Source organism: Symphodus melops (genome assembly GCF_947650265.1).
Source record: "Symphodus melops genome assembly, chromosome: 20".
Classification (NCBI taxonomy): domain Eukaryota; kingdom Metazoa; phylum Chordata; class Actinopteri; order Labriformes; family Labridae; genus Symphodus; species Symphodus melops.
The window spans coordinates 490,119-505,118 of NC_136710.1; the positions used below are offsets into that span (position 1 = coordinate 490,119).

A 15,000-nucleotide genomic window follows, 5' to 3' on the forward strand; every position below is an offset into this window, starting at 1 on the left:
CCGCCGCCCCGCCCCTCTCTCTCCTCCGCCTCCTCGTGGTCGCCTCGCCTGCGTCCGCCCCTCTGTGCCGCCTCAGCATCAGCCAGTTCTGGTGGTCGTTCCTCGCGGCCGACGCCATGGCTGCTACCATGGCGACAGTGGCAGCGACGCTGCTGTTGGCGGGCGCGGGGCGCGGCGTGTACTCCTTGAAGTCGTCCTCGGCGCGGACCGAGTGCAGGATGGAGGTGAACGGCTGCTTGCACAGCGGACACTCGGCCTTGTTGTGCGACCACTCCTGGATGCACGGGAAGCAGAAGCGATGGAGGCAGCGGTCCAGGTACGCCAGGTTGTTGAAGCGGTCCAGACAGATCGGACACTTTGAGTCGGGCGACGCCTCCTCTGCCGCCATCACCGCCCGCGCCGAGGCCGAGGAGGACGAGGAGGCGGGAGGAGAAGAGGAGGAAGTGGCGGCAGCTGGAGGTACAGTGTTTGTTTTCCTCCGGCCGCCGCGACCCCGGCTCTCTCTGCCCGCCTCCTCGTCCACAACCTGCCAAACGCCTCCGTCTGCGGCGCCAGCACCTTCAGCTGCGTGGTCGCGGCGCCGCACGCGCAGCTTCATCCGCGTAGGCGCCATCACCTGGAAATACACAAAAAACAGGCGTCGTCACGGATACTGAAAGCGTTTCATCACATGACCTTAAACACAGAAACAGGAAGTGTCCAGGGATCCCGCAGGTCACATGACCTTCATCCTTCTCAGCTTGCTAACAGCTGATGAACGACCAATCAAAAGCTTCATGCTAACAGGTGAGCTGTCACTTTAATCATTACAATCAGACCTCGCGATATGATGACATCATTAACAGTCAAACATTAAAGTGTATTTTTAACATAACAAGCTCGTGCACTCTTTCAGTGGAGGTTGCTGAGTTCACTCCTCACGTGCACACCTGTCTGCAGGTGAGAACAAGCAAAACATCAGCAGCTCTCTGTGTTTACAGTCTGCAGTTAACAATGTTCTGTGTGACAACACAGAGGCTAACTGATTAGCATGCTAACAGACAACTCTCTTCCCTGTTCGTTAAAATAATAACGCATCACAACTCAGTGACGTATGTGAGGACTAACTCTACTCTTTCTCTCTCTTAGGTATGATCGATGACGTCATCTATCAGGTCGATCGATGATGTGATCGGCTGTCATCGGCGTTAGCCTGCTAGCATGCTAACACTGGTTAGCTTTCCGCACCTGAGCAGAAGCGGACTCTCCGGGTCGGTCCGCGAGCTTCTCATCCGGGGTTTTTCTCTTCCTCCAGGCAGAGCTCCGCGCCGCCAGCGGCATCAACCGTGTGAGAGGTCACCGGGTCACCGGGTCACCGGGCTCCGCCGCTCGGACCCGTTTAGACCCGAACCCGGAGTAAAACCGGAGACATTTGTTTCAGAGGCTAATACACACAACTGAAGCGACAGTCACCGCGGTGGTTGATGGGAAATAGAACTTCTCTTTTTTTGTTACAAAGGATCGTTAACACATGGTGAGATGACTCACTCTGATCAAACAGACGAGACCGTTTCAATGTTTTCATTTTAAAGACACGAGGCTGAATCTCAGAGAGAGCTGAACTTTATTATCACATACAAGGTGTTAATACAAACTCTTAAAAAGGAGCAACTTACAACTGCAAAATACACAGAACAGGTTAATTCAAATCATGAATCAAGACTCGGAGGATTATAACAAGTCATTCCACCTGTAGGAGCTGATGGAGCAGCTCGGGGTTCAGGTTCTTATAAGGATGCATCAGACATGTTGCTGACAGGAACCATCTGAAGGTTACAGGTGTGTCAGTGATTCTGGACACTTCTTACTTCCTACGTTCAAACATAGAGGAGCGGTGCGTCAGTTTTTGTATCTGTATTTATTTTTGAAGAAAAAGTCACGACAGCATCCAAACACAAAGATACAACATGAAGATAACTGGAGTGGACCAGCAGACTTTTGTAAAAACGTACCGTAGACAATCAGCAGCGGGTGATTGGAGGACTCCTTCAGAGGGAGCATCACATAGATGAGTTATAGATTATAAGACGTCATCATTAAAGTCTGGGCTGCTGATTTAATAACAGCAATCTTTATAGAGAAGAGAAATATTTGCTTACAGAGTAGGGGGAGGTGTTTTTTTTCTCAAGCGGAGTGAGACATCTCGCCTGTGATCGATCTCTCCTTGTAGTTTAAACGGCAGTGTTCCCGGTGCTGCCCCCCAGCGGTTCGGACAGGAAGCGTGTCTCTGCTCCATGAGAACAACATCCGGTCTGAGGAACAAACGTGTGTGCCGGTCCTTTTTAGATTTAAAGGATTCTTTAGATGAAGATGGAGACGTTCAGCAGGAGAGCCCTGGACAGGTGTTACTCCGCGGTATGTTCACCTGCTGAGTGCTAACTGGTGACGTAAGCACGTCAGGTTGTCTTACTGTCCTCTTCAGTAGAGTCTGTAATGGGTCACCAGTTAACACGGTAACTCTTTGTAACATAACACCAGCTAAGCTAGCAGCTGAAGGTGTGAAGTGTTTTAAAAGAAACATTTCGAGGGTTAGTCTACAGTTAATCCTGCTTCACTTTTCTTCTTCTTCGTTGGTGTTTAAAGGCGGTTGGGCTCCACAAGTTGCACTACCGCCTCCCTCTGAGCTTTCAGTGTTACTACATTTGTATCAGTTAAACTACTAAAGAATAGATCACATAATAACTGTTGAACCAGGAACACGACACGTCACGGCGAGGAGAGTGTGTGACCTTTGACCTTTGTGATGTCCACATGTGGAACACTGATTATTTCATGATTCAGTTTTGTTGTTGGTTGTCGGTCTCTCAGATCTTGCTCGCCATCGTCGTCTTGTCCTGGTCTTATGTGATCTACGCCAGCAGGGTCGCATCTCATTGGCTGCTGGAGAAGAGGACCACCCCCCTTTAACAACACTGACAGCTGATTGGACGATAAGACAGGTGAGTGTGTCACATGTTTTTGGTGACATGATTTCAATGTTTCTGTGTTATAATAATTATCTTCTTCTCTCTGTCGGTTCGTTAGTCCTGCTCGACTGACTAAACCCTCGTTCGGGTCAGACCTCCAGGACTGACGGACCCGACCCGCAGAGACCTGCAGCGATCTGTAGAGACCCGCAGAGACCTGCAGCGATCTGTAGAGACCCGCAGAGACCTGCAGCGATCTGTAGAGACCCGCAGAGACCTGCAGCGATCTGTAGAGACCCACAGAGACCTGCAGCGATCTGTAGAGACCCGCAGAGACCTGCAGCGATCTCTAGAGACCCACAGAAGACCTGCAGTGATCTCTCGAGACCCGCAGAGACCTGTGCACTGAACCTGCCGAATGGTTTTAACCCTACTTTGGGTCAAACCACCTTGAGTGACTCGACCCGTGGGGACCCGTAGAATCCGGAGACCGGGCTGACTGACCCCCCCTCTCTCTTAGGGACCTCAGGTGTGGAATGAACTTGTTGGACCTCCTCTCAGCTGACGAGTCTCTGGAACTGAAACTCAACAGGAAGCCGTAAAAAAAAAAAAAACGAGGATTTATCTGAACCTGGTCTGCTGAAGACTGAGATCCGGATCAGACTCTGAACTCTCGTAGTTTCTATCTGATGTTTTTGTCTTTGCTTGTTGTTGATCTGTGATGACGTCATGACACACGAGATCTGAAGCCATCAAACTCGTCTGTAACTGTTTCCTGTCATCGATTAAAGCCTCATGTTTTGTCTAAATGTGATTGGTTCCTCATGTTTGATGTCTGATTGGTTCTGGAGGAACATGTGGTCACATCTTTAGTTCTATAAATAATGAAGTCGAGGAGAGCGTCTTCATTTGCTCTCTCTCTCAAGTCCATCCACAAACTTCGCCTGGTCCAGACCTGCATCATCTCCAGATGTTCTGTTTCCAGTCCTTATGCTAAGCTATGCTAAGCTACGCTAAGCTAAATGAAGGTTTACGTTTGTGTGTCGTGTCTGAGATGTTTTTCAGTGATTCTGTTCAGCACGCCATGGACCCAGTCCGATATGAATGGAAACACGTGTGTGTGTGTGTGTGCGTCTGCTCTAATGTATTCAGTAACTAAAAGAAGCTAACACACACACACACACACTATTGTCTGGTAACGAAGACCCTGTTTGATGTGTCCTCTCATATGTAAATGCTCTGGATAGAATGGGTGGAGGATAGAGGGCGAGAGAGCTTTAAAAGAGAGAGAGAGGCTCTCTGTCGGTGAGTACTCATTCTATTAATGAAAACACTTCTCACACACACACACACACACACACACACACACACACACACACACACACACACACACACTGTGTCTGATGTGTAATTAAAAACCTGCTCCCTCAGATACAAACAGCTGAGTGATGAAACCAGCGTGTTTTTGAGTCTGATCCCGACATGTTGACCATCAACTTTCTGTCACACACGTTTTAAAGTTAAATATAATAAACTGGTGTTCAGGAGTCATTAACATGGAAAGCACCAACATTCATTCATTAAGCAGGAAGTGCAGGGCCAGTGGGACTCCAGCTTCAGATTTACACAGGACACACTGAGTGATGATTATTGATCTGGAACATGTCGATCATTCTTCATTTAAGGAGACATTTTCATTTTTCTGTTTAAAAACAAAAACAAACCCGTCCAGTTTTTTAATCGCACCCGTCTCCTGAGAGAGAGAGGGAAGCTGCCTTTTGCAGCTGCGCTCATTATCAAACCCCTCATGCAGATGAGCCCATGTAACACACACACACACACACACACACACACACACTTGACTGAGGATGCACTTCTGGAAGTGAAACTCCATCCAAACCTGCAGGTGAACTGAACACGGTGTGAAAGGTTCATAAACACGTTGATAAAGACTGACAGGAGTCAACACGTGTGCCGGAGTTGATCTGCAGGTTTTGTGAATTAAGCACAATAACTGATTCTCTCGTCCGCCATGACAAATCCACCTCGCCATCGTCCATCTGTTCCACAGCGTGACATAAATATTCATCAAACCTGAGAGAGCCAAACAAGATTCTGTTCCCTAAAACTCCAACGTATAATTATATAAAGATCTGAAGAAGAGACATTTAAAAGGATCACATTTATTCACAAGACAAATGTTTTGTTTTTGCATTAATTTCTTTTCTGACAGTTCATGCAGGAAACACACAATGCTAATTTTACAAGCTAACAGTTAAATAAATGAAACACGATGCTAATTTACAAGCTAAGATAAATACTTAACACACAATGCTAACTTGCAAGCTAACAGATAAATACATGAAACACACAATGCTAACTTACAAGCTAATAGATAAATAAATGAAACACAAAATGCTAATTTACTAGCTAGCAGACAAATACATTTAACATACAATGCTAACTTGCAAGCTAACAGATAAATACATGAAACACACAATGCTAACTTGCAAGTTGACAGTTTAAAGAATCAAATCAAGAAAGTGATATTTGGTTTTCCAGCATCAGGCCGGATTCAGGAGGAGTTCCTCGTGGAGAACGCCCGGGATGGAGGAGAAAAGCTCCTCCTCTTGCTCCGCCCCCTCTGCCGCTGTCTCCATGGCGGCGTGTTTGGACGTTTTGTCGCCTGGTGAGGCTTCCTTGGAGACCGGAGATTTCTTCTTCCCCTCCAACCAGTATGTTACCATGTCTCCTTTTCCCTGTGAACAGAGAGGGACTGGTTAGCTCCCAGTGCTCCCAGTGACCGACAGGTGTTTCTGAAAGGGGGCGGCTCACCTTGACCTGCAGCGTCCCTCGGCACTCCAGCAGGTAGCCTCCGATCTCCTCCAGCAGGTAAAAAGCAGACGAGCTGCACTGGATCTTCAGAGCTGAAAACACAAGATCATAAAGGGACGGTTCACTTTTGGAATCGTTCACACGTCCGCCTTTGGTTTCTATTCATTTATTATTTGTTCTTTATTTCTCTTAGTCCAACAGTCTTACCCAGACTGTTGGACTCCATCCTGGACGCTGTGTTCACTGTGTCTCCGAACAGACAGTAACGAGGCATCTTCGTCCCCACGACCCCAGCGACCACAGGACCTAAAGAGAGAGACTCAGTGAGTGTGTGGCCTCATAATATCCAACTCATCTTGATGCCTCCTGTTTTAAAACGACACGATCTATTGAAACACATTTGTTATTTTAAAGATCGACAGAATCTAAAAGTACCAAAGCTTTAAGAAAACATCTTCACTCATCAGATATGGATGCAGCCGTACCGGAGTGTATCCCCGCTCGTATCTGCAGCTGCATATTGGGTTTGTGTGGGATCCTGAAGGTGCGACAAACGCCCACCAGGTCCAGAGCCATGCTGGCGATCTCGGAGGCGTGGAGGATCCCGTTCTCCTGGGGAACGCCGGACACCACCATGTCTGCATGAGCCCACAGTGAGACAGTCAGCGTCATGAAAGCTTAAAGGATCCGGTGTGCGCGTGTGTTTCACCTACAGGCGTCTCCGATGGTTTCCACCTTGTAGACGTCGTAGATGTCGATGATGTCGTCAAACGTCGTGTACAGTTTGTTCAGGAAGTCCACGACCTGGTACGGAGTACTGCTGCTGGACAGCTGTGTGAAGCCTACAATGTCACTACACACACACACACACACACACACACACACACACACACACACACACACACACACACACACACACACACACGTCTAACTTTAACTTCCTGAAGCGTTGGCGAGCCTCTTGACCTCCCGGTCAGTTTCCTACCTGAAGAAGACGGTGGCGCTGACGTAGCTCTGAGCCTGCAGAGGTTTCCCCTGCCGCAGGTCGTCAGCCACCTGTTTAGGAAGCATACCTGTAAACCAAGGTGCACTGTTGTCAACAACAAGACGTGATGATCGACCAGGGAACATGAGAGATGCAGGTGTGACGTACTGTAAAGGAGTCTGTCAGTCCTCTGCTTCTCATGCATCAGATCCTGAGTCCTCTCTGCCACCAACACCTCCAGGTGTTTACTGTACTTCTCCATCTGAAACACAGCTAGCATGTTACACTTTCATTACTTTAAACATCCACCTTCTAGCTGTCAGGTTCTCTGCGTTCTTCTCCGACTCCACGGTGCATCCCTTTTTAATTTTCCCTCTTCAGTCCGTTCGTAAAGTGAGCACGGCCTCTTACTCTCAATCGACCCTGAGATACTTAAAGACTGACTCCCGCCCGGAAAGAGCCATCCAGTTTAGTTCTCAGTTCAGTAGTATTTGGTGTGACAGGTACAATCAGTCCAAGATAATAATATAATGTGATCCAACACTGTAAGGCTAGTTGATGTTCCAGTTAAGCTGACGTGTGATCTGTGAGGGATGCAGACTGTTACCAGGTTCATCATCATGTCCACCGGGCTGACTTTGATCGGGTTGATTCGGTGAACAAACTTCCTGATTTGTTCAAAGGTGGGTCGGTGGATGGGGTTAACAGAGCGACATCGTCTGATGAGCTACAGAAACAGAGGTAAGGAGAATATCATGGTTGCCTCACGCAGGTCACCATGTGGTGGACGCTGAAGCTTCAGTGTTTAGCCAGCTCTGCAAAAGTTAAGGACTTCATAAGAGAGGAAGTAACGTGTTGCGTGTGTCGACTCACCTCCACATAGTCAGCAGGACAGGGACAGGTGCTGTCGGCCTTACTGGAGATGAGCTCAGGTAGAGGAGGACACCAGGCGCTCTCCTGGTTAGACTCCTCTGCCTGCAAACAATTCATATGTCTGTCTTTCACTGAGCCAGCGATCAGACTGAACAGCAGCACACTCAGAAAAAAATAAAAGAAGTCACGAGTGTTAGAGTGTCACAGGACAATCAACCAATCAGAGTGTGACTTACTGGGACGGGGTCGCTGCGAGTGGCTATCTCCAACAGAATGATGGAATAACTGTGAAAACATGGAGACGTGTGACCTGCGGTGTAAAAGAGCTTTGAGTTGTCAGAAGACGAGTAAGTATACAAGCTCCAGTCCACGTCATCGTCAAAGCAGCCCTAAACATGGCTGTGGTTCACTTTCCTTATTACCAGTCTCTGTTTGGTCTGTCAGTATGTTCATTGGTTTGGATAAGACACGTCTCTTTTACCAACTAAAACAAGTCAACCTGTGTGAGATACCTGAACACGTCTCCCGCCAGCGTCGGCTCCACGTTGGTGTTCTGAAACTCAGGTGGCATGTAAACCTCGAGGAGTCTCTGCTGATAGCTGGTAAGAGGCTCCGCCCCATCGCCCATGCGATACATCCTCAGCCCGTAATCTGACCGGACAAACAAGAGTCAGTCAGAGTCGACTCACGTCTATCTCTGTGCAGTAACATGACTCTTAGTACGATGTGGATCATCGTAGACTTAGTCTAGCAGCGTGTCTCAGACCTTTCTGTCATTGTTGTCCCTGCTGATGTGTTCACGCTCATACTGCATTATAAACATCAAGTTGTATTTCAGGACGTGCCAAACAGACACAGGGTGAAAAAGAACTTCTCCAGCCTTATGATTGTCTAAGCTAGCTTATGACAGGACAGTCGTATACAGCGCTGTATCATCTGCGTATAAACAGATCTCTACTCTCATCATGTTTGATTGATGTGACCGTGGATATAACACGGTCATATACCTGTTATTTTGCAGACCCAGCGGTCGTCTAAGACACAGTTGAGAGACTTCAGTCGACCATGACAGATCCTGTGTTGGTGAAGGTACGACATCCCTCTGGCGATGTCTGTAGCGAAGGAAAACCTGAAAAAAATCAGATAATGAATTTGTTGTTTTACCCAAATTTAATCACAACACTGATGAGTACAATCTGTTAATCCAGAAACAAGAACATGCTGTGGTACACTAAATGACGTGCATGTGTGTGTACCTGAAGCCCCAGTTGAGCGGGACGTCCTCGTTAAGAAGAACATCATTGAGACTTCCTTTTGGGCAGTACTCGGTCACTATGGCAACATTCGGTACCTCAACACAGCCGCCGATAAACTTGCACAGGTTGGGATGATCTAGCTCCCTGGAGACAAAGAAAGGAAGTGTCAAAGTATTATATTGAAATATGAAGGTGACATAAGAAGAGGAGGATGTATGGACGTCTTACCTGACCTGTTTGACTTCCTGTCTGATGGTCTTGGACAGAGAGAAAGCCTTAGTTTGAATCCTTTTGATGGCCACCGTCCTGCCATCACTGGAGAAGAAATACGAAGGTTTCATAACAGTCCAAACATCTTCCCAAACTAGGCTGGAAAATCTGAGCACCAACAAGTGTTTTAGTATTTCAATGAAAGGGTTAGTTTGGGTTTGTTTAAGTGTGGTTGAGGTTTGTGTCATGTTTAGTAAATGTACCGTAAACAAAAGTAAATAGTGTTCAAACTCTACAGGAATCTCGAGTCTTGGCCACCTTTTGGACTTTAGACTCTAAATATGAATCACAGAACTCTGACTGCCTGGTGACCAAGCATTAGGTATTTCCAAAGGTATAATATTTTTAACATCATTCATCAAAATTCACATTCAAGATCTTTAACTTCTGTCAAAGAAAATGAGCACTGCTCTGAGAAGGGTTGGATGAGCAGACTGATGGCATACTATATCCCAGTGCTGGTGAAGAGTGTTTTCCGGGTCCCTGGTTGGCCGACGTAGGAGCTGAGAGCAGTCACACAGCTGGTGTTACTGTCACTGTTCCCCACAGGTACGCTCATGATGCTGCCCATGGTCATACGAGCCTCCTGATCTGCACACACAGGAAAGAGTGTTTACATGAGCATTAGGAAATCCTTCTGATTAGTCTGAATCAGCACATACATGTACTGACAAATGTTCTTTCAGCTAGTTCAAGACCATCTTGGACCAACCAGTCTGGTCTCTGCAGGACTCTGACCAGGGGAGCGAACTGATCCTGGACGTTACAGTACCTTGTTTTATCGTTGTGTAGTCTATGATCCAGCTCTCGTCCCAAAACAGCTTCTGTTTCTGATACTTCAGCCACTACAACAGACAGATGGATTGAGTTTCATCATTGTGTGTGACTCATTTGTGTCTGAGTGTGATGTGTTGTTTCTCACCACAGCAGTCAGTATGAGGCAGAGGCAGAGCAGGCTGAGCGGCAGGCCGATGGCCAGCTTGGTGGCTGCACTCATGGGGCAATCACCACAGTCAGCTGGACAGGTGGAACAAAGCTCCGCCTCCTCACAGAGACCATCACCACAAACTAGAAGAGAGAAATCACTTTGAGGTAACTGTAATGATATTGACTGCTGTTTTGATACCGTGGCAGACGAGCCCTAACCTCCCCCTCTTCACATCATCAATACAAGTCAGTGCTCAGCACTCTTAAAGGTTCAACTAGGAACAGTTCTGCCACACTTGTAATTTGTCACTTCTCCCTCACTGGTCAATTGAAAGGATCAATTGGTGGTACTTCAATAAAAAACGTTGTAAACAACAACAATGGTGGAAGGGTAGTGCTGTGACCAAACGTTTGTTACCTTGCCAGAGTAAGCAGCACTGTAAAGAGCTGTGACCGTAGAAACACACAGCAACATGACCTACCTACAGCAGGCTGCACGGTGCTCTTAGCCTCAAGGGCAGCCTGCATGCTACCAACTCGAATGTGAGCGATGAGAGAGGTGAGGCCGGCATGGAACAAAACCACCTGCAAGACAAGGTCACCTCGGATCACACGCCATGGAAGTCACTCTGTGTCATAATGATTGAAAGGATCTTAAGATTTAGTTTAGTCATCCTTAGAAGAATGTGAACCTTAAAAATATAAAGCAGTGTATCATCTGCGTATGAAGCAATACAAAAACACAAAGTGAGACCATTAGAGGCCGATAACTACTGATCACCCTCACAAATGACTACACAGTGAACTTCCAGTCCCTTTGTATGCTGATGATGCACTGCTACACCTCCAGAGTTCAAACCTGGAACTAAAACTACAGCAGTAAGAGTTGTCCCATTCTGCACTGTGTCCTTTAGATCGAACCTGCTCAGCCTGTTAGTGAAAGGAGATCTCTTTCTTCATTGACGCCTAGCATCAGCTAAGATGGTTTCTGTTCTTGTCCTTAAAGTCTTTGATGAGCTGTTGGTGATATCTGGATGTATAGACTGCTGCGAGTGTTTTACCCTAGCAGTCCAGTTGGTCTGGGTCATCTTTCCGGACGTGGAGATGGTGTGTGTGACGATTTTTCCGTCATCAGGAATCCAGGGACCACAGATGCTCGCTGACGTCTGAAAGTTAATTTGATTATTGATTTAAAGTTGTTCCTGTGCAATTTCCTCAAACTGTGGCACCAATCGAGTGAAAAATGCTTCTCCATTACAAACCTCACTCAGTGCTATGAATCATTGATTGCATTACCACATGGTTGAAGTCATTTTACATTTTTGGTTGATAATCAAACATTAGCTAGCATGTTGGAGCTAGCTGAGGTTTGTCTCTAACGATGCAGCTCTACAGACAAAAGTTCAAGTGGAAGTGGTCACCATGTATCCCATTGGACAGGAGTGGATGTTGGCGTGATGGATGCAGCAGTTTTCTCCGTCAGCGTCTGCCCAGTTGGCTGGACAGTCCAGATGTTCACAGAAGTTACGAGCTGCTTCAGCATCTGGGATTGAACTGAACACAGCAGACCATGTGAGAGGGTAAAATCCAGCAGGAGTCAGTCCACTTGAAATAAGATAGTATAAGTCATCTGCTTTGTCTCCAGTATAGTCTCAAAGAATGTACCAACCTGTGTTTAAAGATGCTGTTGTCGATGGCCCATTGGTAGAAAGAGTCTCTGGCTGTAACTGAATACACAACGTTAAACACCTCGCCGCTCTTCACCATATCCGGAGGACGGACAACCCAGGCCATCTCCAGTCCTGGGCGTAAGACGCAAGATGTTTAAGAATTTGTTGAGAAATCTATTAAACTATTTATAATCACAGACAAATAGATAAAATCATTTGAAAATCCCATTAATCAAACATCGTCCCTTTCCTTCCTTAAAGGAGCAGTCTGTAATTCTGCCCCTAGTGTTTAAAATGAGTACTGCAGTCTAAACTCTAATCATCACAGAGAGCTCCCCCCCCCTCCTCTCACAAAGGTCAGCATGTGGTGGACACTGTAGCTTCAGTGTTTAGCCAGCTCAGCATGTGGTGGACACTGTAGCTTCAGTGTTTAGCCAGCTCTGCATGTGGTGGACACTGTAGCTTCAGTGTTTAGCCAGCTCTGCATGTGGTGGACACTGTAGCTTCAGTGTTTAGCCAGCTCTGCATGTGGTGGACACTGTAGCTTCAGTGTTTAGCCAGCTCTGCATGTGGTGGACACTGTAGCTTCAGTGTTTAGCCAGCTCTGCATGTGGTGGACACTGTAGCTTCAGTGTTTAGCCAGCTCTGCATGTGGTGGACACTGTAGCTTCAGTGTTTAGCCAGCTCTGCATGTGGTGGACACTGTAGCTTCAGTGTTTAGCCAGCTCTGCATGGGTCTGTAAAGCTTTCTGCGTTCTAACCTCTCTCCATGTTTCATCTCCAACATTGATCCTAGTGTGAGCAGCTTTCTGCTGCTGGAGCTTATTAGAAACATGCAGAGGCTTTTTAGCTCGGGTACAATCACTTCTATCTGAAGCAGTTCCACTGCCCGCTTCCATCGCTGCAACACCTGTTCACCTGATAACTGTAACTGCTCTCATTTAAACATGAACACCTTGTCAGATTTTCACCTCCACAGTCGATCATGTTGTACTCGTTGGGTCGGTCCAGAGGCCAGCAGTCGTACTCGCTGTTGTCGAGGTCGTGCCAACAACATGTTGGATCCACACGACAAACACACACCTGGAAACACACACACACACACACACACACACACACACACACACACACACACACACAGAATAAAGGACTCTAATAATAATTTAGGACACAAAGCTACACACAGAAACATCTGGATTCACATCACATAACAAAAAAGGTAAGAGTAACAAAAATAACTTCAATGACAAAATATAACACAGAGCTCAGAAATATAAACAGGAGAGACCTTTTTTTCCATGAAGCCAAAATCTGAATTCATGTTGATTCGGATCCTTTCAAATCCTAAAACCTTTTTTCTCTGACGTGTTCAACTCACAACAACATTAAATGCAGTTTATGAACCTGCAGATGATTTTATTTTCAACAGAAATTATAATATGAAGACGTCCCGTTATGACTCCCAGTTTATTAGTGAATGAGCAGTTTTACATTCAGAGGAATCACAAAAAGGAACTCTTACCAAAAGCAGAGAGAAAAAGCTGTGACTTGTCCACATGTTGCTCCCTCAGGACCGGACAGGTGAACAGACAGGTGTTCCTGCAGCGCTGCAGCTTCTGAAGCTTTGAGTCCAGACTGAGTGAGCAGGACCAGAGGAGGAGGAGGAGGGTCAGGAGAGACCAGAGGAGGAGGAGGAGGGTCAGGAGAGACCAGAGAGAGAGAGCTGAACCCACACTGCTTTTAACATAGAGCTGATTGTGCTGCTGCTGCCCTCTGCTGGTCGCTTGTGTAACTGCACAGATCTGATCTATTAACCCCCCCCCCCCCCATGGCAATGACTCGCTTTGGGGGCAGCCTCTAGTGACCCTCAAGGACCTGCAGCTTTAGGCCCCCTGTGCTGACGTCACTTTCCAGCCCTGTAGTTTGTCGCCCCCTGCTGACTCTCTCAGGTGTCTCACAGTGAAGGTGTAGGTGGACAGTTAATGTCCTGACAAGTCTGCAATCAACATAAACACACACACACACACACACACACACACACACACACGCCAACGGTCCATATGTGTTTACTTTACCACGAAAGACGTGTGTGTGTGTGCGCGCGCGCGTGCGCGTGTGTATGTCTTTAAATCTCTCTTTTCAAGCCGCACGCGCTCTACTCTTCTCTCTCTTTGTACCCCACTTCCACAGGCACGCGCTGGCTCCAACGACCAATCGCAGCGTGCACGAGGACACACTCGAGCCTCAGGTGATGTGCGCGCGACGCTCGGCCGGTGCTCTGAGGCTGTTAACGTGTTTTTCTTTGAAGACGCCGCGTGTCCTGCGACGTCCTGCTTTTGTTTTAGTCGTTTCTTCATCTGTCTGGAGGAAGACATTTGTCCTCCTGAATACTTTATTTAAAACAACAGAGAGTTTCTCCAGGCTGAGTGAGGAGGAGGATTTCACAGAGTCCACATGACGCAGGAGGACTCAGCACCTTGGTCCAGGGTTTGAGTCCTGCATGAGGTCCGTTCACTGAGCCCGTCTCTCTCTCTCTCTCTCTCGGTACCGGGGCTCCGTCTCTCTCGGTACCGGGGCTCCGTCTCTCTCTCTCGGTACCGGGGCTCCGTCTCTCTCTCTCGGTACCGGGGCTCCGTCTCTCTCTCTCGGTACCGGGGCTCCGTGAAAGCCCGCTGGCATGTTTTTACTCTCTTTTCACTCAGCTGGATATTAAGTGCTCATCTCCCGGATCCAACCGGACCAGAGGGGGATTCTCTTGACTCTGGTCTTTAATTAGCCCGGACTAAAGGAGGAGGATGCTGACCCGGGTCCACCTGGTTCTGCTGAACTGGTTCTGTATGTGGAGCCAGGGTGAGCGCGTGGACTCCGACAGGTGAGATAGCACACCTTTATGAAAACAGACTGGACATGTGGACTGGGTCCTCTCGGTCCTGAGTCCCTTCATGTGACCTGATGGATCTGAATGATCCTCCACACATTGATCAGCTGATAGTTTGAAGACTTCCGGTTTCAATAATAATAATAATAATAATAAGAAGAAGAAGAAGAAGGTGTTGAGTAGTTTGTGTTCAAGTCTTGAACCTCGTCAGTCCTTCATGTTTCCATCCCAGCTGTTTGTACAGGAGCCCAGCGGGGCCAAACTTCTCCTGAGGGACCCGGATCAGAACCAACATCTTTATTAAACACTGTGTTGACACTTTGGACCTCTTTAGGTTTTAATGATCAGACTTTCAAATGAT

General features: G+C 47.3%; 4 protein-coding genes across 6 annotated transcripts in view; 2 read left to right on the top strand and 2 right to left on the bottom strand.

Annotated features, from left to right (window-relative positions):
- Positions 1-1,807, bottom strand: part of LOC306841604 (uncharacterized protein) — an 8,039-nt gene extending 6,232 nt beyond the window's left edge. Inside the window, exons 1-2 of the mRNA XM_079371549.1 lie at positions 1,228-1,807; positions 1-616 (exon numbers count right to left, since the gene is read on the bottom strand). The exon at positions 1-616 is cut by the window's left edge and continues 1,822 nt beyond it. Coding sequence (XP_079227675.1) covers positions 1-616; positions 1,228-1,320 — 709 coding nt within the window. The 5' untranslated portion in view covers positions 1,321-1,807. The remainder of the gene's footprint in view (positions 617-1,227) is intronic.
- Positions 1-12,066, top strand: part of LOC306841313 (uncharacterized protein) — a 35,518-nt gene extending 23,452 nt beyond the window's left edge. For both annotated transcript variants that reach the window (XM_079371121.1, XM_079371120.1), the window contains exon 5: positions 12,048-12,066. The gene's annotated coding sequence lies outside the window, so the exon portion shown is untranslated. The remainder of the gene's footprint in view (positions 1-12,047) is intronic.
- Positions 5,273-13,362, bottom strand: LOC306841322 (atrial natriuretic peptide receptor 1). Its single transcript, XM_079371136.1, has 23 exons — positions 13,284-13,362; positions 12,733-12,844; positions 11,761-11,893; positions 11,513-11,645; positions 11,153-11,257; positions 10,574-10,676; positions 10,087-10,232; positions 9,937-10,009; positions 9,611-9,755; positions 9,123-9,209; positions 8,895-9,038; positions 8,646-8,767; positions 8,151-8,289; positions 7,875-7,923; positions 7,639-7,740; positions 7,373-7,492; positions 6,934-7,027; positions 6,766-6,853; positions 6,494-6,633; positions 6,266-6,418; positions 5,988-6,086; positions 5,781-5,872; positions 5,273-5,704 (listed from the first exon to the last, which is right to left on the bottom strand). The coding sequence occupies exons 1-23, from the start codon at positions 13,317-13,319 to the stop codon at positions 5,510-5,512; spliced, it is 2,610 nt and encodes an 869-aa protein (XP_079227262.1). The 5' UTR covers positions 13,320-13,362; the 3' UTR covers positions 5,273-5,509.
- Positions 13,363-14,199: 837 nt separating this feature from the next.
- The window catches only part of LOC306841306 (nephronectin-like), a 6,893-nt gene continuing 6,092 nt past the window's right edge, over positions 14,200-15,000 (top strand). For both annotated transcript variants that reach the window (XM_079371109.1, XM_079371110.1), the window contains exon 1: positions 14,200-14,633. In XM_079371109.1, the coding sequence (XP_079227235.1) occupies positions 14,557-14,633 (77 nt within the window). In that variant the 5' untranslated portion in view covers positions 14,200-14,556. The remainder of the gene's footprint in view (positions 14,634-15,000) is intronic.